At 40.9% G+C, this 23,326-nt stretch overlaps 1 protein-coding gene across 1 annotated transcript in view; it reads left to right on the top strand.

Annotated features, from left to right (window-relative positions):
• WWC1 (WW and C2 domain containing 1) overlaps positions 1–23,326 on the top strand; it is an 85,063-nt gene that overhangs the window by 51,396 nt on the left and 10,341 nt on the right. Inside the window, exons 8-15 of the mRNA XM_064520847.1 lie at positions 785–858; positions 5,892–6,134; positions 7,647–7,736; positions 10,471–11,009; positions 16,471–16,579; positions 18,458–18,535; positions 19,442–19,528; positions 22,590–22,782. Coding sequence (XP_064376917.1) covers positions 785–858; positions 5,892–6,134; positions 7,647–7,736; positions 10,471–11,009; positions 16,471–16,579; positions 18,458–18,535; positions 19,442–19,528; positions 22,590–22,782 — 1,413 coding nt within the window. The remainder of the gene's footprint in view (positions 1–784; positions 859–5,891; positions 6,135–7,646; positions 7,737–10,470; positions 11,010–16,470; positions 16,580–18,457; positions 18,536–19,441; positions 19,529–22,589; positions 22,783–23,326) is intronic.

The raw sequence follows: 23,326 nt of genomic DNA, 5'->3' as shown, positions 1-23,326 counted from the left end.
TAAAAGGAACGGAAGTTTAGTTTTGCCTGTAGGTGTATCTTCTTGAGGCATGAATATTCTTAGCTCTTTGTAGTAGTGCTGTGCTACTAGATAAGAAACATTGTGTGGCTACGTGTGGACTAAGCTCTAACTAGGACTCTTTCCTTAAGAAGGTGCATTTTATTTTTAGTTTGTGAGTCTTATGAGTGAAAATGGTGGCATATGGGCAGATATTTTGATGCCGTCAAGCATACACAATGCTTTGTAAGCATTCAGTCCCACTTGTGCAATGAGATCATAACTGGCAGGTTTGTGCAAGCCTGAGCAAGGACTTGACCTGCACTATGGGTATATGGGACATCACAGCCTCTCCTGAGAACCTTTACTTAAAAGCTTGTGGCTATTTTCAGTGAGAGCCACTTGTGATTAAAAATATGCAGATCTAGGCATAATGAAATGTCCTTTGTCTTTAAGATTCACAACCAAAGAAGAATGTGTTGTCCAAAACAGAATGTGACACAGCACTTAAAGATTGCAAAACTCTTGTGTGCATGAATGTAGAAGCCTGAAATGCAGGAGGTAGATTGTTTTGTATGGTAAACTAGGCCAAAAAGTTTCTGAACCTTGTGTTCTAAGCATTCAAACAATAATTAAGAATTTAATCAAATGAAATATCTTCCCATTCTATGCCTCATTTAACTGCTTAAACTTGCTTGCAAAAGCAAGCATAACTTGTAACGTATTTTGATAGAGAATATCTAAAGATGAGTATTTATTTAATTGCTGATTTTTTATTTTGTCTCAGTTTATTACGAGCAGCAATAACCAATTGGCTGAGAAGGTGAGATTACGCCTCCGATACGAAGAAGCAAAAAGAAGGTAATTATTTTGTTTGTACCTTTTGGCTGTCATGCAGCTTATTCTGTGAACAGATGTGTGTTTCACTAGAAATGGTGCCACTCAGCTTTGTGTTGAAACCCAGTGTTACTGCTGAATAACATGCTAATTCTTGAGCCAGTGAGGCAACAGGCTTTCTGGGCTAACGTTATCTTTTAAGAAATAAATAACCATCCTAGATATTACTAAGGAGTGACTAATACATCAAGAATTCAATCTGGCCACACCTGCAGGGACAGAAGTGGTTTTGCTGCCTGTTGCCAATACCTCCCCATTTCAAATAAGGCATCTATATTGGAAGGCATCTCCTTACTTTATTCTAAATGTCTTGAATGTTTGCATGGCTTTAAGTCAGATAAGGAAACAGGTATATTGTGTTAACTCAAAATGCATCAAAATATAGCTGAATGGCTACATTTTCAGAGCTGGTTTGCTTTTCTGCAGATCGTTAAGTTTTCACCAATATCCTCTGATCTGAGATGAATGAAGACTGAAAGTTTGTATCTACCTAACAGACTAAGTTAGGTAGAAGTTATCTGGGAGTTGCTTTTTTAATAGACAATATTAATAGCTAAATGTGGGGGAAGTTCCTGTATTTTTGTGGATAAATACTCATGCTAAACAAAAGCCCACCAAGCAGTATTATTCCGATGGGCTTCAACTGGGAGAGTCCTTATTCAGAGATGTAATAATTGGTGGGTTTGATTTTAGCTGGCCTAATGGGACCTGGTCACTTCAGAATGGCAAACTTCAGATGTACAGTACAATCTGTACTAGGGATATATGCAAAGAAAGAGGGAGGGTTTCCCCCCAGGCTGGCTAGAGATGAGAGCTCTAAGGCTAAGGTTACCCTTTGTGTTCTCATTTTAGTACACTGGCATGGTCTGTAGGTTGTGTTTCTTGGTGGCATAAACTACTTCAGCCTGTATCTTTTCCAAGGGACAAGTGAATCAAAACTACCCTGAGATAATATCCTCTTTAAGAAGAGAGAGAACTTTGTAAAGGCAATACAATAGTTTATGGTGAAAGTAGTTATGGAGGGCTTACAATACAATCTTGCAGTTAAAGAATGTTTGATACCTCCTGTCTCTGTAGCTTGTCTGGGTAGAACTTAAAAATATTATCATGAGGAAAGATGGGTCTGAACTGGCATGAATAATTGATGCTAAAATGAAAAGGAGATTTCCAGCTATCAGAGCACCTTGGTTTTGGCGTAGTCTTCACTAGGAGCTGCAGAAGCAATAATGCCTTAATTGTTTTTAAGCTGAAACAATACTATGGGTATAGCGACTCTCAAGGAACCTTCTGGACCTGTGAAAACTCCTCTTTTTGATATGTTAGCTGGAACCATTTCCTGTCCCTACAGCAGAATATTAAAATGTTCCAAAAGCACAGTAGAAGAATGAGTACTTTTGCCATGTGCATATTATGAAGAGAGATGAATGGTAGAAATAAATCTGTTTTATTAGCCCTGTGTTAGCTGGAAAGGTAAAAAGCTTACAGTTCAAAATCAAGATGATTCCATATTAGTTTGGTTAAAACTATTCGATTCATAGGGGCTGGTGAATCTGGTGGCAGCAAACACTGCTTGGACTACTGTTCATGGATGAGGCTAAAGCCCCAGAAGCAGCTGAAAATCTTGCTGAACTTTAGTCGTAATTGTTAGGGTGCAATTCTGTGTGTTCCCCTATCCCCCAAAGTCCCTTTCCTTCATGACTGCAACAATGAAAACCCTAGAGTAGGTGGTGTTAAACCAGCATGAAAAGAACAACCACTATGACAAACCTTTAGCTTAATTGGTTTAGAGACAGATAATAGGTATCATGTCAAAAGAGATGCCAGTGCTACATTTCTACTAGGAGATAGCGGCCGCAGCAGTCCCTGAAGCACAAACGTAATCAGGGATGTAACTAAATTAATTGTTGTACAGTTTTAGATGTGTAGTAGTAACTCAGTTGTGTCGCACTTGGAGTACTTCATACAGTGTTTTAGTTTCTTCAGCAGTGTGTTCCTTCAAATGTTAGATTTTCAACTTGGGTTTTGAATGACTGTTGATAACTTTGGACTTTTAAAGTAGGTTTGTTTTTATAATTTCTTAAATTGGAATCTTTTAATGACTTACTGGGCAGCACACTGCAACAGTGGTGAATATTTGACAAGTCAGTTTTTAGAGGGCACCTTTCCTTTTGATTTTCTGGAGAGTAGAGGCTGTGATGGGATCGCTAGTTACTGATTGTGTATGCATGTCTTAATGCACAGCTCTGTGGATATGCATATGCCCTGAATTTTCTCCAGAGAGACTAAGAATTTTCTCTGTTACAGCTATATTGCATGTAAATAGCAGCTTGCCCCAGTAAAAAAATGAAGCTTGATATCATGATAATGAATAAATCATCTAAATAACTTCTCTAGGTAAGAAGTAGTAGTTTAAATAAAACCTGAGCTTCCTATTCTCCATGTTCAGTTTTGCAAGCTGGTAGCCACTCGGAAAGATTCTGCACGACTTGAGAGTCCAGTTTCACTGATTCCTTTGTAATGCAAACCTAACACAGCACGTGAATGGTGTAGTTCAAACTTGCAGGCTGTGAATGCTGAAGGGCTGGAGTTTTCAGCTAAATGTCAGACTCTCTGCAAAGCATTTCTTTTATAATGATACCATTTTACTGGGCTAGGAAAAATTGAATACGTAAACTTGCTTTTAATTGAAAAGGGAAAAAGAATGATCATTTTTTACAAAGCAGGGTAAAACTCTGGGTTAATTTAACAAAACTGTAAGACTTCAAAATGCATAGAGAACAAATTCCACTGGAAAAGCCATATCCATGCAAATATATGCCAAAAGTGATCAGATTAATGCCAACCAATCCTCTTAAATTCATATCCCTTCAAAATGCACAGAGGAATTCCTGGATTATGAATTAATGCCACTGTTAATTCTTCACTGGAGCGTTGTGTTGCACTTAATCAGGTACTCAAACAAAACAGCTGCTAAGAAGACCTAAAAATAGTGGAGTTGAATGTCTAACAATTATGGAATTTAAATTAATTAGAGTAAGCAACCTGCTGTGGGAGATGGCTTTACAGGACAAAGTGAGCCTCCAGAAAGATGATCTCTGTCCTATCTTCTGTGACTGAGGAGGCAGGTCAGTCTGTGAGGCCTAATCTTATACTTCCATTTCACAGGCGCTCTCAGGGTTTGAGTTCCTCTTAGTCTCTGGAGCTTGGAAAACAAAGCTGTATTCTTCAAGATTGTTCAGCAGTCTTGTAGCTGTGGCTGCCCAGATCTCCATCTTATTATTCCACTCACTTTGGTTTTGTTAGTTATAGTTGCAGTTGAATTTGCACTGTACCTGCATATGTGCTAATTTACTTTAGCTAATGCATACAATTATATACACTTCTCTAGCATAAGCCAAGTTCTAGAAAGAAACTAGGTAAGTATGCGTGAATAGCAGTGCCTAGTTTAAGTTCAGTAATTCCATCATTGGATCCCAGAGCACTTTTCAAAGGGAGATGAACACTGGACTTCCATTTTACATATGCAGAATTCCAGTTCAGTTTATCAGTCTTTATAAAACCTGAATGAGATGAATAGGTAATCATTTGAAGAAAGAGGCATGTCTCTTGACTTCCTGGTCTTTAGTCAGGTGAATTATTTTTGTGGATAACTTGCCTCATGGTGAATGGATGCCTTTTCTCCTTGTTTGTCTTCTAAGCTTTTGCATTCTCTGCACCTCCAGCCCAGTCTGCCTTCCCTATTCCTTGCTCCACACTCAATCATTTTCAAATGTGCAGTTTCAGAAATGCAAGTCACACAAAGCAGTAAGTCTTATTCAACTTTCTTTACTATTGTTTTCCACAAAGCTAAAATAATTATCCCTTCAAGTCATGAAGAGTTCTAGGTCCATGAGTAACAAGGAGACAGCTTCCTCTGGGATGACTGATGGCATTACTGCCTTTGATTCCATACCCTGGCCTATTGTCATTTTTTTGGCTTGCCTCTGTATGTTGCGGTGCAAAACTGATCATTTGCGGAGCTAACTGAGCAGTTTAGATATTTGTGAAGCAGGGACTGGGCAATAGTTGGGGTGAGCAGCCTCCTGACCTGCCACAAGCCATGCTATCCTCTTTCGTCTGTCAGAACTCTTGTTAACTTCTAGGTCTGTATTGCTGTTGATTTCTTAGCAATCATCTTTCTTCCTGAGATGATGTGGTATGGCACTGAAGGATTAGTGATTCCGAGTTTAAACTGAGATCTGGAATGGTACCTGTAATCAAACTAGACTTGAAATTGCATGCAAATAAGCGACTCTGGATTTAAACAGAGTTCCTTTGTTGCTTCTTCAGCTTTTCACATTCTCAGGTGCTCATTGCATCAGAAGCAGCCTAGTGTCTTAATATTTCTACAGTACTGCTTAGTGTTGAGTCAGTAGTTGCATTCTTCTAAGAGTAGCATGCATTTGATTAATTTCCTCATTATGAAGACAAACTTTCTAGACTTTTGAATAACCAGTATTCTCTATCAGGGTATTTGATTCATATACAGAGAGTACGGAGTTCTCTTCCACACAGTTTATTAAAGATCAGATATTCACTGCATGATATTCTCTGCACTAAGTACTCTGAGGTCGTTAGCTCCAAGTCATCTGGAACACCTCTATAGGATCTCTCTTAGCTTTTCCTCAGGCTCGGAATTTCTGTTACATGATGCCGTGACTGGTGGAAACTGCAGGTTAGCTTAGGGACTTGGTTTACCATTGTGAGCAAACCTGAGTTAAAAACATCATTCTGCATGTCAGCTTCCTTTAGCAACATCATCACTTACCGACTGTACCCTGCAGCAATTGCCCAGCTAAGGAGGGCATAAGGGTGAGATTAGTCATCCCTGAATCAACATCCTTTTTTAGGGCTATGGAAGAGGTGGTTAGTCATGGTACACCTCTGAGCCTGTGAAGCAGTAGCAGTTGAGCGCGGACACTCCTCATGGAATGATTCCCTTTTTTCTTCTGCTGCAGAATAGCAAACCTGAAAATACAACTGGCTAAGCTGGACAGTGAGGCCTGGCCTGGCGTGCTGGATTCTGAGCGGGACCGTCTGATACTAATTAATGAGAAAGAGGAACTCTTAAAAGAAATGCGATTTATTAGCCCCAGAAAATGGACTCGAGGTGAGGTGGAGAGACTGGAGACGGAGCGAAAGCGCTTAGAGGAAGATCTTCAGACTGCTAGAGACACTCAAAGCAAAGCTCTAACTGAGAGGTAGGTTACTGGGTATATGACAAAGCTTACCTTGTCAGACAAGAGACGATCAAGAGCAAGCAGGAAATTCTCCTGGCTGAATGCTGTTAGCAGGGTGCTCTCAGATTTCCAGGAGACCGTTTCTACTTGAAAGGTTTCTGAAATCATCTCCCAAAAGAAGCTGCCTTAGGAAGTAAGCAATTCTCACTTCCTAAGTGGGAAGGGTTATTGTGGTGCCCTTCCTACAAAGGGATCCTGCATGAGGATGTACGAAATGTTAATGCTTAGGCATAGCTCTTTCAAGGGTAATGCTTGGAATAGCTCAGTAAATGTTAGTGTACTATACTGTTTCTGTGTGCAGCCAGCTCTTTGCAGCTTCTACAGTTGCTGTGCAGTCTGGACCTTGGTAAATGCCAACAGATGGAATTTTAAAGTTTCACAATTCGTTTTTTGTTTGCAGCATCCTTGTGTGTGATTCTTTTAGGAACCAGCATTTGACGAGGCTGTGGGAGATCCATGGAATATCCTGTGAATCTGAACTAGCTGAAAGAAATGTTGTCAACTATGCTCCCCAGTTTTACTTGTATTGCAGTAGATCTCATGGGATTGCATGTATGATGAGGATGAAGACTGCAAAAGGCATTGCCTACAAATATTTCAGAGTCTGCATATAAATGTGGGTGTCTATGCCAATGCTACTTTTAGCTGCAGTCTCTTGAATATGTGGAATAAGCACGTTGTGTTCATTGTCTTTATGATTTTGATTTCTTCTGAACATTCAGTGTTCAGACTGCACGCTTTAAATAAAGCTTTTTCATGGTTTTATGGTACTAGACAAATTCTAGGCATCTCATAAAAATCCTGCAGCTGAGACTTCTTAGCCTGAAATATCTATGGTTCAACAAGCGTTTGTGGTATTCATTGGAAGGTGCACGCTTTCATTTGTGATTTAAGAGTATGCCAAAGAAATAGCAGTCTTCCGGAGAAGGATTTCTTGTCTGGAGGCCCATAAAGTTAGAGAATGAGTACCCAAGCGCACATGGTGTGATGGTGTCTTAAACCAGTCCAGGTGTGAAATAAAAATGAGATGTTATTGAAGTCCTTTAATTCATATAAAGCCCTAATGAGATGGTTAATAACTAAATTACATAAATGTTAGCCATCCATGGGCCTAACTGAAAACAAATGAAAGCATTTATGCAGTTACCACAGTAAGAGTAAGGACAGGATTGTGTCTGGCAAGAAAAATCTGCCAGACTTTTTATGAGACCTGATTCTAGAAATACTAGCTTCCATAGTATTAACTGTAATTCTTTTCCCAGTTGCGAATGCTTTCAGGATTGAGTTCCAAGTTTTAAGAGTATTGGAAGTTGATAAACACATTCAAATCTTGACCAAGTTCTGCCCTTCTTATTACTGTGTGCGTTCTCATTAATTTTGTTGGGATTTCATAGAAGGGATAGACTTTCCCTTTTTTCTTCATTTTAAATTAAGTACTGCTTTAGTTCCTCTTTTCCTTCTCTCTTCTCATAGATTGAAGTTGAATAGCAAAAGAAATCAGCTAATCAGAGAACTGGAAGAAACAACACGATTAGTTGCAATGTTGCACACCCAGCTGAAAAGGTGAGTTTGTAACCTTTTATAGAAGTTGTACATGGTTTAACTGCACAGGGTGTAGCCACCCTTTCTCCACTAGATTTCATGTCCCAGTTGAGTTACCTAAAAGGCCTCTCCATTATTGTAGTCACCTAAGCTCCCTCTGTAGTCAATGGAAAGAGGTACCTCAAGAGGATTTATCCCACTCAGGTTGGATGGCTGCTTTGGAAGGGAGAAATGACCTTGTGGAGGTCCCTCTCTCTGACGATAGAAGGTGCTTTGGCAATCCCTCTGCATTAGACATCTGACATTTAGGTGACTAAGGCTAGATGAGATACTCCCCACCCCAGTGTTTGAAGTACTGAAGTGCTTTTATTAAGGTGTGTTAAAAAGAGAGCTCAAAAGAGTTAAAAAGTGAATCTCAGTAATGCAAATATGCATTAATGTATTCGACGTGAGTGTCACGATAATGTTTCTTTAAATTGTAAGTACACTGCTGCTTGTGATATAGACAATGTATTGTGGCATCTCTGAATTCGTTGTGGTTCATAGGGTATATGGAACTGTTTCTGAAGTCATAATGCGTTCTGCTTGTTCAGGCTGTGGCTTTGGAGAGCTTAGAATCTCTGTCTGCAGAGACAAATATGTACCTGTAGGCAGGAAGGCCAAATCTTAGTTGCAGGTGTGTTATTAACCTTTTGGTAGGAAGAGTTTGGGATTTTTGTTTGGCTGAGGTGTTTTCCTGTCTGTGTGTACTGAATTTGCTCTGTTCTTAGCTTCTGCTCCACTTGGATTCTGTTTCATTTTATGAAGATGACACTGAAAAGACTGGAAAGAAATCATAGTGCAAGACTGGCATGATATGTAAATAAGCCACCATGGAGAATAGCTATCTGTGATGCTGTTACGCAGTGGAACTGCATCATATTTTCATTTCATCTAGCTGATTAGGGATCTTTTGAGGTGACCGGGAAGCATGTGTAACTAATTTTTTTTCTTAACTATATGCACTGTGTTCTTGATGTGCTCCTTGATAAGAAAGAGCATTTGTTATTAACACCATAATGCAAAGTGCCTGGCATGCAAAGGTAGGCACAAAACTGAAGTTGAGCCAAGTTTGTTGATAGGGAAGAGTTTAAGAAATTTTCCTTTTTTATAGTGAAGTACACTAAAGAGCTGTAAACTTATTAGTCCTGGCTAGGTTTACATATACTGCCAAGATGCAGAAACCGTTACCCTATTTCTGTTGTCATATTTCGCCCCAAAGCTTTTTTGAACAAGTGTGATGCATTGCACATCTGCCACATAAATGCAGAAGACATTTAGTGACAAAATTAGCCTGAATTCTGCATAATGGCCTTTTTCTCATAAGGTCGTGAGCATAATTTTATGGACTTAGCTTCTAGCTTTTATTTCATAAATAATAAATGAAGGATATTAGGCCTATTAAGTGACATCCTCCTTGCTTTTCAATATGAGACAGTTTCTAAGTCACTTGTACATATGTGGAAATTCTTTTTTAACAACTAATTCATATCAGAAGTGAGGGTTTAAGCTTCTGTAAAGAGTGAGATATTTAATATGTGGAGCAGTAATGTTGTTTTAAATAGAATTTCTAAGGATGCTATGTATTAGAGTAGTTGAGTATTTATTGGGTCCACTTCTGGGAAGTTCTTTCACTACAAGTTACTATTAGCCTGAATGGATTATGTGATATAAGGATATTTCATCTTAAGCGTCATCTCATACCCTGGACAACAGAAGTGAACAAAAATACATAATTTTAATAAAGAAACATGCCAAACCAGGCATTCAAAATTATACACGTGACTTTCTCATTCTGCTTTATTTACGTAAAAGTCAGTGCAGACTTTCTCTTATGAAACAAAAGACCTCTAAGGCTGGCTTAAAACCAAGCATAATGTACGCTTCCCACACGTGCTCCTGCCTGCATGTCCAATTTGTAACATGCTCTGCCGTGTCAGTTGATAATGTCTGAGCAGAAAACTTTGTGCTGAAGTGTCTGGGTTTTCTCATCTCAACAAACTTCTATTCAGCACCTGCCTAATATTTATTTTACTGTCAGTTACATTCTGAAATCTCTAGATCTCTAGGGGTAAATAGCTCATGTGAATTGATTCCCCACCCCAGGCCTAACTTTTTGCTTGCTCTTGTGGCCTCTGATTCTGTGTAGCTGTCTGTCTCTCACATAAATAAATCCTGCCAGTTTTCTGGTAACTAGTAATTGCTGTGATGTCTAACGGCCAGTTCCAGGCAGTTGAGGTTGCCTTTTGGGGTTGGGTCAAAGGTGAGGCAAATAGAAATTATTTCTATGTGGACAGACAGCTAGTTACTATGACTTCAAGTTCATCTTGTGCATGGAGCTTGCTCATTTCCATGGTCTGCTTTGGAGGTTGACAAGAACCATAGTTTTTCCAGATTGTGAGGGGAGAATGTTGCCACTAATTTGACTGTTTTGAAACTGCTTATTGGAGTTGTTTTGGCTGAAGAAGGACTCTTAAGACGGGATTAATATGATAAGCTGAAAAATGAAATGAAATACATTATTTTTATTGAAATGCAATCCAACTTCTTGTCTGGGTAGACTGTGGTTCTGAGTTGTCATGGGGACTAATGCACATGAACAAGGCTAACAAAGCAAAATGTACTGTGTGGAGTTGGAGATTTGACAGTACTGCAGTGTTACTCTCAAAAGTTAGGGCCTACAGCATCATGATTTTCTGCCTTGTGTTTCCTTCAGTCTCTCTACCAGCATGCTTTCCCTCTCCTCAAGTAGCAGCCCTGGTTCTCTTGCATCTAGCAGAGGATCTCTTGCCACCTCCAGCCAGGATTCTTCCACCTCAGCCAGTTTCACTGATCTCTACTATGAGCAACTGGAACAGTTGGAGCAGTTGGACTCGGACTATCAAAACAAAATTGACTTACTCTTAGAAGGAGCCACTGGATTTAGACCATCAGGCTATATCACCACTATTCATGAAAACGAGGTAGCGAAAACTCACAAAGCAGATGCCACCAGTCGCATCCAGGCTCTGAGATCATTGTCCGGTACCCCAAAGTCAATGACATCACTATCTCCAAGGTCATCTCTGTCTTCTCCATCTCCACCTTGCTCTCCACTGGTGATAGACCCACTTCTAACTGGTGATGCCTTCTCAAGCCATATGGATTTTGATGATGCAGAGATAAGTACAAATCTCTCAGAACTCACCCTAAACACTGGGAGTGGCAACTATAGGCTGGAAGAGCCCAGAGCAGGAGATAAACATCTAGGTCAAGGTATGGTAACAAAATATTTGTATGTGTGTGCACATGTTTATTTTTAATGTAATTTATAAAGCATTAAGAAGCAAGTATTTCGAGGGTCATCTGTCATTGTGATACCTTTCATGTGTTAAAAAATGGGTTCAGCTGTATGTTCTACTCTGTGTGGGAGAAGGAATTGGTATTTTGATTTATACCTAAGAAATACTGCTAATCTGAGTCTTGCGGAAGACTGTATCTGGGTGTGTTTTTGTGCGCAAATACGCATGTGCACACAAATGACAGGGATTCCATTTGCTAGTGTGAATGGCTGTGGTGGGTTCCTGGGTTTAATTTGGTGCTTCACTACTCAAAATGTGATTAGTGATTTGGGTTGTAAATTGGGCGACACATGATGTCATACTGAAGAAAACTTTTTGGCTAAGCCTCTGAGGAAGACTCTGGAAAACTGCTCGATTTAGTAGTTAAAAATGATAATAAAAATCCCTCCCTGCCACCTCAGTGTATGCAAAATCTTACTCTGGTTCCCAGTAAATCAGTAGTAATGAATTCATTAACTTCAGTTGAGCAGACATGTCAAGGCTGTGCTTTGGATTTCTGCTGTTTTGAGGGGGATGGTCTCTTAGCAACAGTCTTTAGATTATAAACATGATGAAATAAGACATTTAGAGGTAGTAGATGTTCTGATATGTGCATATAACTTATTGGTGGGTGGGAAATGTATGTTGTTTAGAACAGGAGCCCTATGTAAGTAGGTTAAAAGAAGTAGAACACAGTTAATGCAATCATTCCAGAGCCAGGGCCTGCATGAGGAGCTACTGACTATAGTAAGTTAAATCCAATGGAGATGAATGAAGTAGTTTTATTTGCAACTATAGTGAAGAAAAAATTCTCAGCCGCAGAGCTTTAAAGGCAAGCTTGCAAGCTATAGCAGTACCAATAGCAGCTCACTTTGTTTCAAACAATCGAAGAATAGCCTACAGGAATAAAGGGAGCTAGTGCCATGTTATTGCTTTCTTCTGTAATAGTCTTCACTGGGAAAAATGATACTATTTAAAATTCAATAGAATACATGAGTGCAGACTTTCCCCTTTGAATTGCCCTTTCCTACAAGCAAGAGATACTTATGGATTTGAGTAGGAAACAGTAATTATTCTTATTAGAACTGGATGCTGATTAGTTTTAACCTTTGTAGCTCTTCAAGATTTGTCAAGGCTGTTAAAGCGAAAGCTAAGGTGTTAAGCAGATTAAGTGATTATTACTGTTACTCAGTCAGCAGACAAAATAATCACCAAAAGTAGTTTATTTCAGGGCAATAATGAGATGAGATTTTACTCTTCAGGCATTTTGTGCACAGCTCAGTGTAACACCCAAAATGAGGTGGCTGGATCTTAGGTAGTTAGTGCTTGGCCTCATGGGAAAAACATGCTCACATGTTCTTGTAAGTAGAGCTAAACAGTATATATCTGAGAGATTTGCTTTTTCTTTCTGTTAGAAAATATTCCTGTTACTTTTGAAATTGCTCCCAATAGGTGGTGTGAACTTGCACATGGGCTGTTTGCATATGGTCATAAATGGATCCTGTGACCTTCCAAACATGCTGTGTTAGGACAGTTGTAACCATTTACATGTAAATGGTTTCATGCTGCCCAAACCCTGCCAGCCTCTGTGGCTGAGTCAAATACAAAATCCTACCTGAATCAGTTTAAATTGATCTAGACCTACCAAACATTAATTTTCTGACATGAAATCAAGCTGGCATTTGAAGTATTGTGGGCTAGATTACAAAAATACTTTGTGTACTGAAGTAGTTATACAAAAACTGTAATAACAGTACCTCCCTGGAAAGCTTTGCCATCCTCTGAGGAAATGGCATGATAAGGACAGTGCACAACACATCATCTTCTGCGGGTCTTGTCTTGGTGTCCCTCAGTCTGTGGGAGGGGAAAGGGCAGGAAGTGAAGAGAAAAACTTAAATTCTTGACATGAAAGATGAAAAAAATAGGGGGTGTGATCAGCATGTTAACAAGTGGAGTTGAGTCAGTTCTGAAATCTTTCATACTTTGTAGGATGACACCTGTTCAGAAACTTAAGGCGTAAAACAAAAACCCCACACTCTGCATTAGTTAGCCAAATGAAAAAACTCCAGGTTTATAGTGTATAAGGTTTTCAGGGCTGAGCTCTCAATTCCCTTGAAAAAAAATCAAAGAAAAAACAATGAGTGCCTGATGAATCGTTTTCAGAGCGCCAGTAGACCTTTGTCCAGTTTTCCAGTGAAACATTCAAATGTATAAACAGATATCCACTTCATTGGTGGGTTTTAGGCAGCTTCTGTATTCCCAATTTTTGACTGGGGTAAGAATGTGTGAAAATGTTGCCAGCAGCTTTCTGAATATGTCTGTCTGAAATAGAAGCAGGATGTCTGGTTCTCTTAAGCCATTTCTCATGGGGCTTCCCCATATCTTGGAGTTGTGTACTGGGGTTGAACCATCGTGCAGTGAAGCCGTCTACATCTGAGATGCCTCCAACACACATTGCAGCACCTATCAGCTTCTTCTTATGTTGTCATTTTAGCACCCACATGACACAGCTAAGCACTGTTGCTATGACACAGTGTCTTTTACTACGTGTCTGTGGTGCCACCTGGGGTGTCATCTGTACTGCCTAAACAGAAACCATGATTTTGGCTCTGATGAGCCTGCGAGATATTGGGGGTTTTTTTCCCCCCTTCCCAGGGCAGCTACCCCTTCTCCCTTGAATGTTTGTCCCATTTTTGATGTGCCTTTGAGCCCCAGCTAAGCCGTTCCCTTTTTGGAAGCACAAAAGCAAAGGCTCTGTTTGATCTCCGGGGAGCTGGCCTGGGGCCCTCGCAGTACTGGCTGCCCTTGGCCTGCCTCCATTCGGGGCGATTTGCATTGGTAACACAAGACCGCGGCTCATACCACCTGAATGAAGCTGCCACTGAAAAGATATAAATAGGAAACAGCAAAAACAACATAGGGAGTGTTAGAATTAAACTTCCTTAATTGCAAAGCTAGTAACCAAAAAAGAGGCTGGAAAAGGACAGAATGAAACTCGGTTGTGGAGATGAAACCCCGTCCGAAGGAACAATAGCTTGTGCAGGGGTACTGAAAGGATTCCTTCATTCCTCTTGGCCACAAGGTACTTGGGTGAAGTGATCAAAAACGAACGCTTTCTGGGTCGAAGTGTTTAAATGGCATTGCAAATGTAAGGAGAAAAAGAGCTGAAGTGTGTGGAGACTGATTGGTGGTGTTCTGCCTAATAAGGAAGCTTAATATGAAAAGATTTCTGGGAGCAGTGCATAAACCTCAACCAACTTAGTTCAGAAAGCCAGCCAGCAGGGAAGAAATAATTTTCATGTTAAAAGCCATGGAGCAAGGAGTACAAAGCAGTGTTGAAGAAAGAAAGAATGTTTGTGAACCTGCTCGCATACCTCCAGAATTGTCCTGTGTGCTTCAGTGGGAATGCAGTAGGAGCCAGGCCCTCTCACAGGACACAAGGGGAAGAAAGATTAAGCTTGTGAATGCCGGTATTAAATGTATCCATTCATTTCAGTTAATGACTCATCTATTGTATTATGGATGATAACTCTTATTCATGTGGTTTGACCTATGGGAAAAAGGTCTGGAATATTTATTTCTCTCCAACAGCTTCATGGGAATGCTGAGAGAAAACTATTATTCAGCAGCATTGTCAAAAAAAAAAAAAAAAAAAAAAACCCGAAACCCAAAAGACAAAAAAACCCACACACAGATCAGTTGGCCCAAATAGCTCTCACGTGTGAGCTCAGTGTTCGTTCAAGAGCTCTTTTGGTATTGGTGTTACCTGTAGCACCCTCTACAGTTAACTGTAACACAGGTCTTTATATCGCCCTACTATCCTACGCTGGGCTTGCACACTTTCTCACCAATGTTTTCCAGACCGGTTTTTAAATCTTTAAGTGGCTTTATATGACTACATGCAAAAATCTGCTTTCTAATAAAAAAAAAAAATTCTAGGATGAGAACCACATACTGACTGAGAGGGGCATGTGCTTTCCTAAGACTACAGGAAAGAGGGGCCTTTTTCCAGAAGATGGAAAATGACTGGAGAGGAGTGCATTGCTACATTTCTGCTTAGGGGTTACAGTCGATACCAGTGTCACAGCACTGCACTTCCTCACCCTCAGAGCAGGAGTCCCAAAGTCCTGGCGCTGAGGAGGAGCTAGGTAGGTTCCAGCACATGGTAGCCGCTTTGGCACGCTTACAGTGCAGACGCTTGGCTAAAGCACATCTCTCCAGAAATGTGATGGTTGAAGTGAAAAGATGCACAATTTGCAGGAAGTTTTAGGGCACATCTTTCCCTGTTCTGCCGCACAAGAAACATAAGTGAGATAAAACCTCTATGTGCGACTTCCTGCTTTCAGCTTCCTCAGTTTCTTTTCCCTATCTCCTTCCCCTGCATTTCTGCACGTGGCTGCTACTTTGAATCCTCGGATCTCTATTTCTCTCCATATTTAGCTAGTTAATCTTGTCTTTCTCGACCTATGCTCTGTCATTTGTATCTTAACCTTTTTTGTTTAGAGGTGGGAGGGTGTAATTTTCACCATTCCCCCTCTTTGAAGCTAAACTTGACGTAAGCTCCTCTAGGTCGGATATACCACTAAGTGTAGTTCTTATTTGGCCAGAGCTTAGTCATTAACATTTGCCTTGCTACTTCTGTTTGTGGTAGTTAGGACTAGAAGGACTTCTACCTGCTTAAGGTAGGCTTGCATTAGAAGCTGGTTTTTAGTTAATATTTATAATCTTAGAATTCAGAAGTTTTCTTCTTCACACTGTCCATGTCCAGGTACCTCCCTGCCCTTTGAGTGTTTTGAAAGTTTCTCCTACAAGGAGAGACTCTCTCCACAAGGAGGAAGTCCTCCTACTCCTAATACTGTCCTAGTCCTACTACTATCCTAATCCTCCTGCTCCTCCTGCAAGGACCTGCGTCCATGGAGTTACCAGAAAGGCAGTCAGTCATAGTACAGTAACCTCAAGTGGTGTGTAATTTAAGTCTGTGGCCACTCTTACTGTAGGACATTGGCAGACCTGTCCTTTCACCCAAAGCAGAAGCAAGAAGCAGCATGCACGTGGGCAGAAGTGAAGGGGCTTATTGCTACTTTTGTGTATCTGTGCAAGGAAATCCTCCTCTCACCTCTACCATGTATGCTGTCCCTCTAGTTGTCTAAAAGCTCTTTGTTCTCCAAGGCAGTCTTGCACTTTCCTTAAGCACTAACTTAACTCTGGCTAACAATTGGAGTTCACCATACCCTTGTCTTGTCTGTGAAATTCAGAAATGTGCTGTTGTTTAATGATACTTGGGCGGACAGAAAAAGATGCAACTCAAGGGGAGAATAAAAAAAAACTGTACCTGAACCAGACAGTTTGTTTTCATTAACACCTGTTTTTGTTTTTCCCGTGTGCTTTTCCGATAGGTGTAAATACGGCTGGAGGGACAGCACTGAAGGTGGCCTGTGTGTCAGCGGCAGTATCTGATGAATCTGTTGCTGGAGATAGCGGGGTATATGAGGCATCTGTACAAAGGTAGACATCAGTTCTTTCTCTGGGAAGAAGCTAATGATTCAGCTTTGTATACGGGAGTCAACTGGAACGATGCTGGATATGATACTTTCTTTTTTGCAATTTGGTGACTGAGGTCTTCAGTCAGACTTTATTTTTGAAGAAAATGTAAGCAAGCTGAACTTGATTATAAGGAATGTCCCATGCTTCTGATTGTAAAAGTAGCTGAAAGTAAGGTTGTCACTTTTCTCCTTATGGAGAATTGCTTGGGATAGTTGATCTGTTTCTGAAGATACTAGTAACCCGTTAGTACTGCGTTAGCGGAGAGAACCATCTGGCAGGTGCAATGTTCTCCTGTTATCAGTCAACCATTCTGGTGTTAATGACAGCCTTAAATCAGCGTAAAAGAACTTTGAGATGTTTATAAGGTAGCAAGCATCCTGTTAAGAAGTGCCTTGAATTGCCTTATGGATGTTTATGCACTATGATGCCATTCCTGATTACATGGATCCAATATGCAGTTTCCACAGGACTTTTCCCTATAAGTGGATAGCGTGCCTACAGAACGAGCTATGCATTATTGCTCATTCTGGGTGTCTGAACCTGCCTTTCTGCTTGCTAAAGCTGTCTGGAATAGTGTAACAGAAAATTCAGTGGAAGGTACTGTTGTTATTAACATACAACATGCTTTTTCCTCCAATTTTTGTTGTTATTGACATAAATTAGGGGGCCATTTAGTGCAAGATATGAACAATTTTTAATGTCTACAGTCAACTTGTCAGTTCTCCAGAGAAATGTAATGTTTTATATTTACAGCACAGTTCACTCTGAGAACACCAACACTTCTGTAAATTAGACCTTATAGGCTCAAGTCAGGCAGGCATACAGTTAAGCGTCTTAGGGACCATTGTGTTCTCTCAATTAGATAGGGAGATCTAGTGGAGAAGATAGGAGGGCTAATGTGTGACTCAAAATTTCAGAAGGCATCCCAATGCACACTTGAATGTCTTCTCATGTTTCTTAATCTTTGAGTTGTTGACTTAGCAACCTTTGCAAGGACTACAGTATCATTTTGCTGCCTATAATAAGTGGTGAGGATAGGAGGTACAATGTATTTTGTCCTCTGTAGCTGAAAAGAAATGAATTGCAGAAGCATGCTAAGTAATATATGAAATACTTACGAGGAGAGATACTAATCCTAGCACCAAGGTTGTGAATAAACATCATACTAAATGTGGGATTTCTTGGATGATGTGACCCCTCTGAGTCACAGGGCAGTGTGACACTATCCTGTTTTAACGTGCTACAGTGTAGTGTGTATGTTTGAGTCAATGAGACAATGAACATAGTTTGGGGGATTTATGGTGCATAAAACTTCAGAGGAAGCACTTTGGGAGGAAAAATCGCACAGGCAGCTCTTTTAATGCAAGTTAGTCTACTCTGTTACTTTTCGTATGCTTAGGGCAGTTTGATTCCTTAAAGAAACAAAGGAATGACTTAAATCTAATCAAACTTGAGAATTTCTGCTGTTGAGGACAGGCTTGCAGTTTTTAGTCTTATTTTCTATTGCTGTCCTTACCTGAAATGCAGTCAAAGACTGCATTTAAAAATTTTTCCTGCCTTTTTTTTTTTTTTTTTTTTGCACAGCCTTTTGTGTGGCTTTTTTATTGGCAGTGAAGGGAGAAGGCATATGACTTTCTGCTGATAAGAACTGTAATACATACCTCTAGGGATGCTTGTTGCACGTTGCTCTTAAATGAGTTTTATTTTAACCGCTAGTTGTTCTGCAAAATCATTATGCCCCCCCTCCAGAATTTGAGGGGGAAGGAAATCTCATCACATAAATGCTAGCAATTCAGTAATATGGAGATCAAGTCCTTAATTGTCTTTGATTTCTTTCAGACCATGTGTATCAGAAATGGTGTTTGACAGTGATGATGCAGAAGCAGTTGGGACTGCTAAAGTGCAAATTGCAATGAAGTAAGTGCTACAATTTTATATTGGATTTTCTTTCTTATGAAAGGGTATACATGATTTAAGATAGCACTTTCTGTTCTGCTTTCTTATCCTATTAGTATTAACTAATGCACTCTTTGTAGTGTAATTTTCACTTGTCTCTGGGCCACATTTGGCCTGATTATCCTCTTTCAAACCAGTGCAAATCCACTGGTGATAATGCTGTGGTATGATGCTGCAAACCAGGAATGGGAGGAGTGACCCTGCTGTTCTGGAGAAAACATTTTGTGGACCCTCAGTCTCCTTCAATGTGTAGCTTAGGGGGAAAAACTGATGCAGGTAAATGGCAGGCCTGCTGATTTACCACACCTGAACACTACAGGTAGCGTACAAGACATGGGAAAGTAGACAGAGCAATCTTCCTCAGATGACTTGGAAGAATTGGTGTGAAAGTGAGAAAAATAACTAGTGCAAAATTGTCTTGTATTGTGGCCATCAACAATAAAACAATGGTTACCCATAACATCTTCACTTTTCTAGTGCCCGATTCATCAAGTACTTTTACCTATAAAGTATTTTTTATTGTATTGTAGTTGCTATATAAGGTCTTTCAAAAGGTTTTAACTGGAATACAGCAGTTTAGTCAGAAACTAGAAAAAACAATCTGTATTAGGTCAAATCTGTAGTCAGTTGTGTCTGTGAATTCCTAAGTATGTAAATAAATAATTTGGTATGTTCTTACAGCAAAATTTCAGTTAATATGAAACTGAGATTGAAAAGGGAGCAACTTGTGCTCCCATGATAATTGTCTTGTTTGTAAATATTTAATGATGTGTTTTTAAGTGAGTGAAACAAGTGGGATACTTTTTCATGCAGTCTAAGGCAGTTTCTGTAATACTAATGCTTTTTTTATCTTTTCAATTAATTCAGATATGATGACAAAAATAAACAATTTGCAATACTCATCATTCAGCTGAGTAATGCTCCAGCCCTGCTGTTACCGCAAGATCAGAAAGTGTAAGTGGGTGAAATAAAAATGCTTGAAATATTTGCATTAGATTCCATTTGGAACTAAACAGATATTTGGCTTCTGTTTTTCTCACTTTAAAAATTTACCCCTTCTGAAGTGCTTCTACATCTTGTCATGTGTAGCATCATTTGTGAACTCATGCACCGACAAACTGAGAAAAGATGCAATTTTTCCTCAAATGCCTGTATTCGTTAAGTGAAAAATTTCCCCAGATTTAACCCTAGTCAGCAAGTTTCTCAACTGTAGCAGAGTGCCCAGAGCAACCAAGTTAAGAGTGCAGAGAGGGTATTTGTTCTCATGTAAAATTCATCCTTGAACATGTTCACAGATGCATACATGTGAGTTGCCTGGAGAGCATTGATGGTAACTTCCTGACACAGGTTATGGAGGGGCCAGCAAGGAGAGGTGGACTGCCAGACCTTGTACTAACAATCAGGGAAGGGCTGGTTGGAGATGCGAAGGTTGGGGGCAGCCTTGGCTGCAGTGACCATGAGATGGTGGAGTTCAGGATCCTGCGAGGAGGAAGCACAGCAAAGATAACACTGGACTTCAGGAGAGCAAACTTTGGCCTCTTCAGGGACCTTCTTGGAAGGATCCCATGGGACAGGGCCCTAGAAGGAAGAGGGGTCCAAGAGAGCTGGTTAATGTTCAAGCATCTCTTCCTCCAAGCTCAAGAGCAGTGCATCCCAATGAGCAGGAAGTCAAGCAAAGGGGGCAGGAGACCTGCATGGATGAACAAGGAGCTCCTGGCAAAACTTAAACAGAAGGAAGTGCACAGAAGATGGAAGCAAGGACAGGCCAGTTGGGAGCATTATAGGAACTTCATCAGAGTATGCAGGGATGTGACGAGGAAGGCCAAGACCCATTTGGAATTGAATGTGGCAAGGGATGTCAAGGACAGCAAGAAGGGCTTCTTTAAATACAACAGTAAGAAAAAGTAGACTAGAGAGAATGTGGGACTGCTACTGAATGGGGCAGGGGCCGTGGTGTCAAATGATACCGAGAAGGCAGAGATACTGAATGCCGCCTTTGCTTCAGTCTTTGCTGCTAAGACCAGCGCTCAGGAATCCCAGACCTCAGAGACCAGGGAGAAAGTCTAGAGAAAGGAAGACTTGCCCTTGGTTGACGAGAATTGGGTTAGATGGGATGCACCCACAAGTGCTGAGGACAGTGCTGTGGGTGGACATCATTGCTAGGCCACTCTCACTCGTCTTTGAAAGGACATGGAGAACAGAGAGGTCCCTGAGGACTGGAAGAAAGCCAGTGTCACTCCATTTTTCAAAAAGGGCAAGAAGGAAGACCCAGGGAACTACAGGCCAGTCAGCTTCAGCTCGATCCCTGGAAAAATGATGGAACAGTTCATCCTGGATGCCATCTCTAAGCATGTGATGGATAAGAAGGTGATGAAGAGTAGTCAGCATGGATTCACCAAGGGGAAATCACGCTTAACCAATCTGATAGCCTTCTATGATGGGATGACTGGCTGGGTTGATGAGGGAAGAGCAGTGGATGTTGTCTCCCTTAACTTCAGCAAGGCTTTTGACACTGTGCCCATAACATCATCATAGGCAAGCTGAGGAAGTGTGGGTTAGATGAGTGGCCAGTGAGGTGCATTGGTAACTGGCTGAATGTCACAGCTCAGAGGGTTGTGATCAGTGGCACAAAGTCTAGTTGGAAGCCTGTAGCTAGTGGTGTCCCCCAGGGGTCAGTACTGGGTCTACTATTGTTCAACTTACTCATCAGTGACCCAGATGAAGGGACAGAGTGCACCCTCAGCAAGTTTGCTGATGATACACAACCGGGAGGAGTGGCTGATACACCAGAGGGCTGCCATTCAGAGGGACCTGGAGAGATGGGCAGAGAGGAACCTCATGAAGTTCAACAAAAGGAAATGCCAAGTCTTGCACCTGGGGAGGAATAACCCCCTGCACCAGGACAGGCTGGGAGCTGACCTGCTGGAAAGCAGCTCTGCGGAGAAGGACCTGGGAGTCCTGGTGGACAACAAGGTGACCATGAGACAGCAGTGTGCCCTTGTGGCCTAGAAAGCCAATGGCATCCTGGGGTGCATTACGAGGAGCATTGCCAGCAGGTCGAGGGAGGTGACCCTGCCCCCCCACCCAGCCCTGGTGAGGCCACATCTGGAGTGCTGGATCCAGTTCTGGGCTCCCCAGTATGAGAGAGACTACTGGAGTGAGTCCAGCAAAGGGCTACTAAGATGATTAGGGGACTGGAGCATGTCTCATATGAAGAAAGGCTGAGAGAGCTGGGCCTGTTCAGCCTGGAGAAGGGAAGGCTCAGGGGGATCTGATCAACATGTATAAATACCTGATGGGGGGAGTAGAGAGGATGGGACCAGACTCTTCTCAGTGGTGCCCAGCGATAGGACGAGAGCACAAACTGAAACACAGGAAGGTCTGTCTGAACATAAGGAAGAACTTCTTTACTGTGAGGGTGACTGAGCACTGGAGCAGGTTGCCCAGGGAGGTTGTGGAGCCTCCTTCCTTGGAGGTATTCAGAAGCTGTCTGGACACGATGCCAGGCAACGTGCTCTGGTTAAACAGCTGGAGGAGGGGGGTTGGTCTAGGTGATCTCCAGAGGTTCTTGCAACCTCAATCCTCCTGTGATTCTGTGGGGGAATGTATGGTTTCTACTAACTTCATTCTAGGTAAACATTTTTGAATCCTTCTGTACTGAATGCTGACATGTTTGATTCTTTTGCATTGTCATTTCTACCTGCAAATGGGTATGTTAACAGTCTGTCAAGTTGTGCAGATGTAGGCAACTGTGTAAAACATAATCCCATGATGGTTGCTTACAAGATTGAGAGGGAGGAAACCTATGGGAACTCATACCACTTCATGTCTCTGATTTTGTGATGAGATGCTCCTTTTTATTTTTTCAGATAACTGATATTCCAAAGAGAAGGATAGGAGAGTAATGTTCACAGTGCTTAGGATGAATTGTTCACTAACAGATTTGTGGTGCTCTTGCAATGGAGGTACAGTGCAAACTCGTACAGCAGTACTGATTGCATTTTTTTTTCAACAGAAACATTCGTGTGGCTGTTCTTCCCTGTTCAGAAAGCACAAGTTGCTTGTTTCGCACAAGACTAGTGGAAGCTTCAGACAATCTTGTGTACAATGAAGTGTTTTGGGTTTCTATCTCCTACCCAGCGTTACGCCAGAAGACTTTAAGAGTTGATGTTTGCACTGTAGATAAATCTCACCTTGAAGAATGTCTGGTCAGTATTTATCTCTATTTTACTATCTTTGTTGGTGTGTTTGTACAAAATCTTAAACTCTGAAGAGTGGCAATTTCTTTGAAAGCTTTCTTTATAATCCTTAGCTGTGTGATCTCTCCCAGATGGCAGGGCAGGAAAAATCAGAATTATTGTTATTGTGAAGAACACTCATTAGATCAGTGTTTGTTAGAGAACTACTGATAACTTTGTCACAGACTACTAGATTTGCCTTCTCTCATGATGTAATGTGAAAGCCTTGCCAATTTTTCTTCCTTTTGGAAACACATATTGTAATCTAGGTGAGAATGTACTTCTGACAGGATTTGCGAAGCCACCTATAGAATATAAAAAAGGGTCTCTAAAGGATTTCTTTAAAAAGCTATTCTTAAGCTTCATTATTAAAATCTGTATGATTTTAGAATGCTAGTATGTCCATAGCACCCTATTTTTTAGAAGAGCTTTTTTGCTGTCTAGTATTACCTGGGCAAGTTGATTTCAATAGAACTACTTTTGGAGTAATGTACTCCAGAACACAAGGAGGGTT

This window comes from Dromaius novaehollandiae, chromosome 15 (genome assembly GCF_036370855.1).
Source record: "Dromaius novaehollandiae isolate bDroNov1 chromosome 15, bDroNov1.hap1, whole genome shotgun sequence".
NCBI lineage: Eukaryota > Metazoa > Chordata > Aves > Casuariiformes > Dromaiidae > Dromaius > Dromaius novaehollandiae.
This window is presented reverse-complemented; position numbering and strand designations above follow the sequence as displayed.